The 11,637-nt window shown below is 43.7% G+C and overlaps 1 protein-coding gene across 1 annotated transcript in view; it reads right to left on the bottom strand.

Annotated features, from left to right (window-relative positions):
- Positions 1–3,802: 3,802 nt before the first annotated feature.
- LOC141073083 (uncharacterized) overlaps positions 3,803–11,637 on the bottom strand; it is a 70,502-nt gene continuing 62,667 nt past the window's right edge. Inside the window, exon 9 of the mRNA XM_073560412.1 lies at positions 3,803–5,224. Within this exon, the coding sequence (XP_073416513.1) occupies positions 4,029–5,224 (1,196 nt within the window). The 3' untranslated portion in view covers positions 3,803–4,028. The remainder of the gene's footprint in view (positions 5,225–11,637) is intronic.

The following is an 11,637-nucleotide window of genomic DNA, read 5'->3' as shown; positions in this document are numbered from 1 at the left end:
CCAGCATTCTTGGTCAAGTTCTTGACCACCACACTATTTTTAGCACTTTAAGCCCCATACTTTGCTATGCCGTTCACATTGGTTTGTTTATATTTCATTTCGGGTATTATTCAGGCATTGAGCAGTGCGCATGAGCAGCCTGGTGTGCCGGTTCGTTGCGCGACAACGGCGTCTCCATGTGTAGTGACACGTCGGCTTCGTCGGCTGTGTTTACTCACATGATGCTACTTGCTGCGTCACGCCCGGTTTACGCCGACGGCGCATGCGCCGCCTCATCTCATGTCCTGGATATGCAGGACTAAAAATAACCTCTCTAGCAGAGCTGTCACCATCCCCCTGACGAAGGTAATCTTCCGAAACACGCGTCGGGTGCGTTCTACAGGCACACCGCGCTACCCACCCTCACAGGTATTACCGGCCTCATTAACACATTACTGGCCTTATGTTTTAATTGTTTGGCCCACACGTCCAGCCTTGGTCTAGCACACTTTACTTGCACATAATTATTTTCAATATTCTGCACAATTGTTCTCATTTTTTGTATATTGCCGCAGTCTGAATTATTTGCAGCACTGATATTCACTTCTTTTGCACAATTTGCAATTTTTGCACAAACTCCAGTGAGAGAAATCACTTTTTGCACTATTTTGGCACTTTTCATATATATTATATATGTATATTTTCCCCACCAAACTATTGGTTAATTACATAAGGTTTTGCAATTAGGCTTGAGTGGTTTGGGTACATATGATACCTGAGCATATCTTTGTCTGGTCCAGTATTTTGCACTTTATTCATGGTCCTATATATTTATATACAGTATATGCTCTATATATTACAGCGGTTGAATTGCCTTTTTTATGCACTAATTTTACAATTTTTGTTGTTGAGCCATTCTTATAATAAAGGCTATTTTATCAAGTAATTTTATCCTTTTCACTCTTATTTTATATTCACGACTTTTATCAGGTTTTTGCTCTCACCATTCTCAGTTGGTTCTCTTATTGTGTACCGGATGGTCTGCCATCCAACTATCTGGGAGAGGGCACACTATTCACATAGATGATCATTATATTGACCCATTGAGTCTAATTGTTCCATTTAAAGTGAGCTCTCCCAGCTAATCTTGTATTTTCTGTGTTCTGCACAGGCCAATCTACTTTCTGAGATGGATTTTAAGACCAGAGAGTTATCCTGGCAGGGTCAAGTGAATGTGTTTGGTAACATGAGCACAACAACTACAACCACTGATGGTTTGTCTTTAGACTCTCTATCAAAATCTATAAAAAGATTATTATTTAAATGTACCCGTATTTGGAGACTAGAGCATTCCTAGAAAACTATATCCAGAAACACCTAATACCAAGAGGTTTGAGGGTTCGGGTGACGCCATCTTTCACAGTTGAAGACGATGAGTTGTGGCTGCATGGGAGAAAGTGTTAGGCGTCAGGTTCCTGCCACTGCACAGCAGGTATCCAGAGCCTTGCACCCAGCGATCTCCCATTCTTCTTCAGCCACAGTGGAGTCTGCTCAGCAGATTCGGCGGTCCCGGTGCTCTGTCCAAGCCAACTCTGTGGGTTTGCTTGCTGCTGTCACCTCTGGCACAGCTATGACAAGGCATGCTGCTCAGCAGCGAGATTCTCCAGGGACTGAGTCCTCATGTCAGGCCACTGAGCATGACCGTGACGTGATCTCCCATTGGAGATCGAGGGTCACGTGCTCAGGTCCTGCTCGGGTTCGGATTGGCCCATCCGAGAAGCCAGGAAGGTCCCGGACGCCCGTGGCTATAAAAGGTTCGCATGGCCGCTCGCCCATGCGCTAGGATAGACTGTATTTACAGACTATGTGGAGTGAGTGATGTATGCACGCACGAATGTCTCTGGTGAATGACTCATTATGAAACCCCTACCCTTGGTACGCATGTGTTGTGCAGCCTAGCCTGCTAGCGCCCAGGCTTAGGTAGGACAGAGGTTGTCAGGCATCAGTCCTCACCAGGGAATCGGCACGCCTCAGTGCACGTGCTCCATAGCCAGCGTCTATAGCGGCGTTCGCGGTAGCGATGCCGCGCATTCAGTGGGCCTAGAAGGACTCTAACCCTGTGTCCTTGGGGCAGAGTTCTGTGGCCATACACTGCGTTCTTTTAGCCGAGATCTGTGAGCCACAAACAGGCTCCGGCGTTTGTTCAGCGGTAGTGCGGCTCTGTGAAGCAACAGAGTCTGCCCCTGTACACTCTGGGTGGCGATAACCCGCATGTGTTCTTATAGTATACCGTCATATAGCATCCGCTATTGCTGAGCAGCAGGTTACCACCCCTGCACAGTGGATCCCGGACTGCAAACGCACCTAATTACCATCTTTATTATTTGGTGCGTTCCGCCAGCCCTAACAGAATGTTTGCAATGAAGCTTCATGGAAACTCATGGAGCTCTTGATCGGTCTGAATGCCAAATCTATTACTAACGTCGATAAAGAATTGGATGATTTATTCAGCAAAGGCTAATCTGACTTTGGATCAGTTTAATCACCTAAATGAGTCTCTAGATATGGATTTTGGAATCATTGGTCAAAGATATTCAAAGTAAACACACCAATAAGTTGATAAGAGATCAAAATGATTTATCCTCCGAAAAAATTCACCGGTGGAAGAGACAGATTACTGACAATCCAAATAGGGAACGTTCTGTCTCAGTTTCTTCTGATCCGTCTGTCAGTGATGTTTCCATTTCCTCCTCCTCCGTCTCTGTATCCTCCATGGTTACCCCCAAGAGGAAAAGGAATTTACGTTTTCTTCCCAACAAGAGAACCTATTCTCCTGAATCAAATTCTAACCAACTCAAGGTAATCAACTTAAGTACCCACGTTTTTTTCAACCATGGAGATTAGGGGCCTTATGTTCTGCCCCACTGCTAATTTTGACCACTTTACAGTGATTAAAGATTTACACTTGTTCGCTAGAAAGTTATTGTTTAAGCGTATTTTCCATGATGAAAAAACGTTTTTATCTTTTCCAACAGAGGCGGAACTGGAGGCGTTAGCAGACCTAGTACAATTGGCATGAGAACACACTGACATTAATGAAGGTAAGCTCCCTGAGATAATCAAAAAGCCTTTGATCAAATTTCCCCCTTTGTCCTCATGCCTTGGCATTGACACATTTGTCAAAACTATCAGCAAGGAATTGGAGAATATTCCTCCAAATCCACAGGAGAACATATTCACGGCTTTTATCAGGTTTTTTCTCTCACCAGTCTCAGTTGGTTCTCTTATTGTGTACCGGATGGTCTGCCATCCAACTATCTGGGAGAGGGCACACTATTCACATAGATGATCATTATATTGACCCATTGAGTGTAATTGTTTCATTTAAAGTGAGCTCTCCGAGCTGAACAAGGAACCTAACAACTCAGACCAACAAACTAATGAATCAATGATGCTTCACCACCTCCCTATTGGGGAGGGTGCCACTTATACAAGATGCCTCCCAGCAATTGGCTGGGGCCATCATAGCAGGTGCACTCTTCCCCTTTAAAAGAGGAGCATGTGCACTATGCACTCTGCTGGAGGTTACTGAGAACAGGGAGAACCCCAGGACCACACTGCACAGACAGGGCGGAGAGTCTGCCGCTGTCTCTGAATAGACAAGGAAGGTGAAACATATAGAGATGCAGGCAGCACCATTATATATTAACCTTTCATTCATGTTATTGATTAAAAAACATGTTCTATGAAACTCTGTGTTACCAACATTTTAGAAACTGTGTTCAGTGAGATATTAAAATCTTACTTATCAAAGGGGGTGTACTCATTTATGCTGATCAATGTTTATTGAAATTTATAAAACACAGTGAACATAATTATACTTTCTATCCTGTACACCTTTCTCTCATGTCTAACAAGATTTGATTTATTTACGAAAGATTTCCCACATAGCGAACATGAATACGGCTTCTCTCCTGTGCGACTTCTCTCGTATGTAATAAGACTCAATTTGTCTGTAAAGCATTACTCACATAATGAACATGGTTTTCTCATGTGTGAGTTTTTTGATGTTTATAAAGATTTGACTGCGCTGTAAAGCATTTTCCACATCGTAAACATGAAAACGGTTTCTCTCCTGTGTGAATTCTTTGATGTTCAACAAGATATGATTTATCTTTAAAAAGTTTCCCACATTGTAAACATGAATACGGCTTCTCTCCTGTGTGAATTCTCTGATGTATAATAAGACTCCCTTTATCTTTGTAGGATTTCTCACATTCTGAACATGGAAATGGCCTTTCTCCTGTGTGAATTCTCTGATGTTTAATAAGACTCACTTTATCTGAAAAGCATTTCTCACATTCTGAACAGGAGTACGGCTTCTCTCCTGTGTGAATTCTCTGATGTCTATTAAGATTCCCTTTATCTGAAAAGCATTTCCCACATTCTGAACATGAATACGGCTTCTCTCCTGTGTGATTATTCACATGTCTAACATATTGAGTTTTAACAGTAAAGCATTTCCCACATTCTGAACAAGAGTATGGATTCTCTCCTGTATGAATTCTCAGATGTTTACTAAGGCTACTTTTTTCTGTGAAGGATTTTCCACATTCTGAACATGAAAATGGTTTTTCTCCTGTGTGAATTCTCTGATGTGTAATAAGATTCCATCTCTTTGTGAAGGACTTCTCACATTCCGAACATGAAAATGGCTTCTCTCCTGTGTGACTTCTCTTATGTCTAACATATTTAGATTTATCTGGAAAGCTTTTCCCACATTCTGAACATGAAAATGGCTTGTTTCCTGTATGAATTTTCTCATGTGAAATAAGATCCCCTTTATCTGTGAAGGACTTCCCACATTCTGAACATGAATATGGCTTCTCTCCTGTGTGAATTCTCTCATGTATAATAAATTGTGATTTCTTTGTAAAGCATTTCCCACATTCTGAACAGGAGTATGACTTTTTTTCTTTGCGCTTTCTTTTTGCTAAAAAATCTGAGCTTGTAGTAAGTTGCTTGTCACACTGAAATTTTGTATCCTCTTTGTCACCTGGAATTGTGGTAACAATGTGAGATTGCTCAGGAGAGGGTTCCTCATGATTAGGAGGATTATAAGAAAGTGAAGTGCTGTGAAGTCCAGGAGGTCCATGAAGGGTAATGAGGTTTTCTCCATTAGACTGCTTCCTGATATCTTCTTTTTTACAATTTAGTGATAACCCGTTATTCTCACAAGGATTTCCTATAAGGATGAAGGATAGATTGGATGTGAATTTTTTCTACAATACAGAAGGGATTTCTAAATTTACTTTTATTAAAACAAATAAAAAAAAAAAAGCGCTCCTTGTGTGAATCAGCAGATAATATTAGGTTAAAGTGAGTGGCTACTACTCCCCGGGATTAGCTGTGCAGCTCCAGGCACAACCTTTCCTGGCCCTAACACTACGGGGCGCCCTAGCTCTCCTTGTTCATCGGGATACTTACTTCAGATGGTGAAGATGCCAGGGCCTCTGCCCTACAACAGCCCTACGTCTGTCCCAAAATTGCTTTCAGGAAGTTTATTAACCCTTCAGGTGATTTTCAGGAATTAATGTAAAGTGACGTGACAGAAAACAAAAAAAAAGTATATTTTTACCACTTCAGGCTATGTGCACACGTGTGGAATTGCCGCGGAAATTGCCGCGGCAATTCCGCAACTCCCTGCCGCCATTATTTGGCCATGAACTGCCACGGCAAACATCAGGACCACACAATCATGATCTCAGGGCGCCAATGGGGATAAAGAGGAAGCCCCCACACTCTGTTAACCTTTTGTATGAAGCAGCCACTATTGACAGCACCATCTAAGGGGTTAAACAGATATGGACGGCGCCAACACTGATCATGGCTTCTACAGCAAGTTGTTGGCTATATTGTACAGCTGATAGCTAGAGGATTGTCACCTGTATGGGGGATGCTATTCTCCTATATCTCAGGTCAGTAATAAGACGCACTGGCGGTCACTAAGGGGCTAAGCTACGTGTCATGGAGCCGGTCCAGCTCCTTCATCAGGCTAATACAAACTGAGTAACACATGCCGTCATTTACACAATCCATAATTACATCACAACCTTAATGATTGGATCGCCTCCAATCACATTGATTTACGTGTTAAAAATTTACATATAGTATTAATAGCATTTACAATTCTTGGGTAAAAGCACACAAATTATTTACAGACGAAAACAAAGTAAAATATTAGTGTAAGGGGAGGCCAGGACTATAGTCGTGGCCAGAGACATTAAAGCGTCTGTGTCCCGGCCTTCGCTTACAGAGAATTGCATTTCACTGTTCAACGTACCTGCGTCTCCAGGTTCAGGTCCCCCATGGCACTTCCCAGGCGGTATTGGCCCTTCTCCGAGGCGACTCCCAGTAATTGAGAAACAGTCCAGAGTAACTTGAACATTTTCTTTACTTATAACTTCACACATTATATCCACAGTTGGAACATCATGGGATGCACATTCAACTTCACTTGCTTCCTCAGCTCTACCTACTTTGCTGACGCTTCTATGCGGCACACATCCGGACCGGACCGTCTTAGGCCAGTTTCACATTTGCACTTTATGGCGCAGCGACGGCCTGCGCACGGCCGCCGCTAAGCCCCGCTCCCTGCCCTCCCCTTCCGGTCATCGCCGCCTACTAGCGCACATGGACGCTTGCGATCTGCGCACCCTATCTTTAGCATAGGGTGCGCAGATCGTGCGCTGGCTGTGCGCTGCGCACGCCGAAATGCAACATGCTGCGTTCGGCGCACCTTCAAAAGTGCGCAGTGCATGGCAAAATCCTGCTAGCACACGGCCAGCGCACGATCTGCGCACCCTATGCTAAAGATAGGGTGTGCAGATCGCAAGCGTCCATGTGCGCTAGTAGGCGGCGATGACCGGAAGGGGCGGGCAGGGAGTCGGCAGGGGGTGGGGCTTAGCGGCGGCCGTGCGCAGGCCGTCGCTGCGCCATAAAGCGCAAATGTGGAACCGGCCTTAGACTGCTTCCTGGTTTCTTCCTTGCCTAACCTCGCCATGACAATTCCTTCTGCCTATTTCACCCCAGACTTGAAATCATCCGCCACCTGGTATGGTTGCCTCTTGAAAAGCATCTGACCCATCTGTACCGTTTCCTGCGAAGCTCCAACTTCCTTCTGTTCCTCACTCCAACAGACTCCTGGCCTAAAGGCATCCGTCCAGGCTATGAGTCGCCACATCTTCTCTCTCTACTGTACTGGCCCACTGTATTGATGTCCAGTGGCGATGGATAACGTGAGCGGTCGCTGCTTAACATTGCGTGGCTGCCGAGCCGTCCTGGGCCTATAGCCCATGTGGACACTTCAGGCACCCTGGCCCCATCTGACCTAACTTCCTTTCTTCTCTAACCTTAACTCCCGGAAGCCCCTCCTACACTTAACCCTATCCTGTTACGAATTCTATACACTAGAGTGCCCCCTTTAGTGTCCCAAACAAAGCACTACGCTTTCCCTATACTATAAATGACAAACCATGAAATGCAGTAAACATTATCACAACTATGTGCAAGTAAACGCAATAACACAGTAAAGCATGAAGACAAAACTATGGTAATACCCAGAAGGGGTAGCAGTACCATGTCATATGTGCGGTAATACATGTAAACATGTAGCAGTACCAGTTAGTAAAGAGTAATAAATACAACACGAAACATTTTTACTTAACCCCTTTACACTAGTCCCTATAACAATGAGTACAAAAGGCAAAAAAAATGTAGTTTACAATAATAGCAACCAAGCAAATCCTCACTGACCGGTGATGTCTATACATTCATTGAGACCTTCAGGTGACAAGGTGGATAGTGGAAGATCCAATATGACTCCCTATTCACCAGATTCTGGAAACTATTGGAAGTGTGTTGTGATCTGCTCGAGAAGGGGAGTTTCAGGCAATTGGGATCTTCATGAAGTTTTTTTACACTATATATCAATTATGGCTGATGGCTGTCAGAATTTGGCAACATAAATGTGTTTGAAAAAAAACCCAGTTTATTTATTGTAGAAAAGTCATAAAAGAAAAAATAAACCTATTTGGCATTGATTTGGATTTATTGCATTGCCTACAGCGGACCCTCCACCCTGGGACTGAACAAACACTACAAATTTCCCTTTTCCAGTCCCCTATGGTGTTCTCTGCCCCTCACGGCCCCCTCACCTCATATCGGTGGTCCCTTACCCTGCTTCCAGCGCAGTGGCATGGGGGGTGCAGTAATAAGTCTACCCCACCCTCCCCTGCCTTTCCTGTGCTATGGGGCAGCGCCACATCCTTTTAAACTCCCACAGTCTGCTGGGCGTCACCAGTTACATATCTAGTCTGCACTTGGTTTCATTGCTTCTGTTAGTCTTTGTTGAGCTTCTATGGCTTCCATAACACCCCAGGCTAACTGAGGCCTCTATCTACATGACCATTCTTACTCTACTTTCTGATTCTGACCTCATTCTCACTGCTTGAGTTGGTCTAGTACCGGCCATCTTTGGTTTCGATCTGATATGTTGATCTTCTGCCAGCTCGCTCTACAAGCCAGCATCTACTATGTGGATGCCACCGAGGTGTGTGTTGTAAGTATAGATCACTGTATAGTGGTAAAAAGATGGAAGCTGGGATACCTCTGGGATCTGCTATATGGAGACTGGCTGTAAGCGCCTTATTACTAGGAAGGGCTGGGTTTCCTCCATCGGTTCCTCTTTACAGGTGAAAAATGGAGGATACAAGGGAGTCTACAGGTGCTTCTCACAAAATTAGAATATTATCAAAAAGTTAGTTTTTCAGTTCTTCAATACAAAAAGTGACTCTCCTCTATTCTATAGAGTCATTACACAGAGTGATCTATTTCACGTGTTTATTTTTGTTAATGTTGATGATTATGGCTTACAGCCAATGAAAACCCGAAAGTCATTATCTCAGTAAATTAGAATACTTCATAACTCCAGTCTGAAAAATGATTTTAAAATTCAAAATGTTGGCTTCCTGAAATGTATGTTCAGTAAATGCACTCAATACTTGGTCGGGGCTCCTTTTGCATCAATGCAGCGTGGCATGGAGGCAATCAGCCTGTGGCATTGCTGAGGGGTTATGGAAGCCCAGGTTGCTTTGATGGCAGCCTTCAGCTCATCTGCATTGTTGGGTCTGGTGTCTCATCTTCCTCTTGACAATACTCCATAGATTCTCTATGGGGTTAAGGTCAGGCGAGTTTGCTGCCAATCAAGCACAGTGATACTGTTGTTTGTACACCATGTATTGGTACTTTTGGCTGTGTGGACAGATGCCAAGTCCTGCTGGAGAATTAAATTTCCATCTTGAAAAAGCTTGTTGGCAGAGGGAAGCATGAAGTGATCTAAAATGTCCTGGTAGACGGCTGCGCTGACTTTGGTCTTGATAAAACACACTGGACCTACACCAGCAGATTACATGGCTCCCCAAACCATCACTGACTGTGGAGACTTCACACTAGACCTCCAGCAGCTTGGATTGTGGCTTCTCCACTCTTCCTCCAGACTCTGGGTCCTTGATTTCCAAATGAAGTGCAAAATTTACTTTCATCTGAAAACAACACCTTGGACCACGGACAACAGTCCAGTAGTTCTTCTCCTTGGCCCAGCAAGACGCTTCTGGCATTGTCTATTGGTCATGAGTGGCTGACACAAGGAATGTGACACTTGCAGCCCATGTCCTGGATATGTCTGTGTGTGGTGGTTCTTGAAGCAATGACTCCAGCAGCAGTCCTCTCCTTGTGAATCTCCCCCAAATTTCTAAATGGCCTTTTCTTAATAATCCTTTGAAGGCTGTGGTTATCCCGGTTTCTTGTGCACCTTTCTCTACCACACTTTTTCCTCCCACTCAACTTCCCATTAATATGGTTGGATACAGCACTCTGTGAGCAGCCAGCTTCTTTAGCAATGACCTTTTGTGGCTTACCTTCCTTATGGAATGTGTCAATGACTGACTTCTGGACGACTGTCAAGTCAGCAGTCTTCCCCATAATTATGGAGCTACTGAAACAGACTAAGGGACCTTGTTAAACGCTTACTAAGCCTTTTTTTAAACTCTTTTTATTGAAAGATTTCACAGGATAGGACTACATTCAATAATTATCCCAATTATCCATTCCAATGTAGTTATCATTTCGTTCCAGTATCTTTGTATTATCCCACAATTCCAAATAAGATGCCAGAAGTCCACTCCCGATTCCCCGCACCTGACATTCATCAGTTACCAGTCTGCCAAATCTATGTAGTCTACTCGGGGTCAGGTAGGATTGATGTAGGATATATAGTTGAATTAGCTTATTATTTATGGCTGGCGACACCATCGTATGTGCCTCTAGGGAATCATTCCACTGATCATCAGTGATAGAAAGGATTATTGCCGCCATTTACTCTCAATGCTATGCTGAGTAGAAGCAATCCTACAGTTTAGTTGGAAGATATCATGCCCGTGGGTCCTTGAGTTGTTAGCACTCCTCAATGGATATCTGAATATATGCATCCTAGGAAATGGAAACTGGTGCACTATGGCATGTCTCATTTGGAAATATCTCTAAAAATCCCTATGAGGGATCCCAAATTTTATATGAATATGGTCAAATGATAATAAAGTTTCATTTTCAAAAATCTGATTTAGGCCGGTTTCACATTTGCGTTTTTTAGCGCTGGAAAAAAACGCATATGTGCGCATGCTTTTTTCCCCTATATTTAACATGGGTGCGCATACCTGCGCGCTTGTAAGCGCATGTATGCGATTTTCATGCGCTGCGTTTTTTTGGGGTGTGCGTTTGTATTTTCCAGACGCAGCATGTTACATTTTTTGGCCCTGCAAAAAAGCGCATGCGCACATATGCGCACGTTTTGCGCTAAAAATGGCCATTATAGCCTATGGATGCGCATATGTGCGCACTGGCATGCTCATGTATGCGTTTTTTTGCATATGCGTTTTTTTTTTTTAACCATGGAATTTAGGGGTTTGGGTTAGAGTTAGGGTTAGTTAAGGGGGTTTAGGGTTAGGGTTGGGGTTTGGGTCAGGGTTAAGTATGGTTTGGTTAAGGGTTAGGGTCAGGGTTAGGGTCAGGATTAGGGTTAAGTATGGTTTTGTTAAGGGTTAGGGTCAGGGTTAAGTATGGTTTTGTTAAGGATTAGGGTCAGGTTTAGGGTCAGGATTAGGGTTAAGTATGGTTTGGTTAAGAGTTAGGGTCAGGGTTAGGGTTAGGGTCAGGGTTAAGTATGGTTTTGTTAAGGATTAGGGTCAGGTTTAGGGTCAGGTTTAGGGTTAAGTATGGTTTGGTTAAGAGTTAGGGTCAGGGTTAGGGTTAGGGTTAAGTATGGTTTTGTTAAGGGTTAGGGTCAGGGTTAGGGTCAGGATTAGGGTTAAGTATGGTTTTGTTAAGGGTTAGGGTCAGGGTTAGGGTTAGGGTTAAGTATGGTTTTGTTAAGGGTTAGGGTCAGGGTTAGGGTTAGGGTTAGGGTCAGGGTTAGGGTTAGTAAAGTCATGGTTTGGGTAGTGTGAGGGGCCACCTAAAAATGTTGGAAAAAACCGCAAACGCGGTAAAAACGCACTAAAAACGCATACAAACGCATAAAAACGCTGCGTTTTTTTCATGCAT

The sequence above is a fragment of the Dendrobates tinctorius genome, unplaced genomic scaffold (assembly GCF_039654945.1).
Source record: "Dendrobates tinctorius isolate UK_male_01 unplaced genomic scaffold, ASM3965494v1 ptg000296l, whole genome shotgun sequence".
NCBI classification, from domain to species: domain Eukaryota; kingdom Metazoa; phylum Chordata; class Amphibia; order Anura; family Dendrobatidae; genus Dendrobates; species Dendrobates tinctorius.
This window is presented reverse-complemented; position numbering and strand designations above follow the sequence as displayed.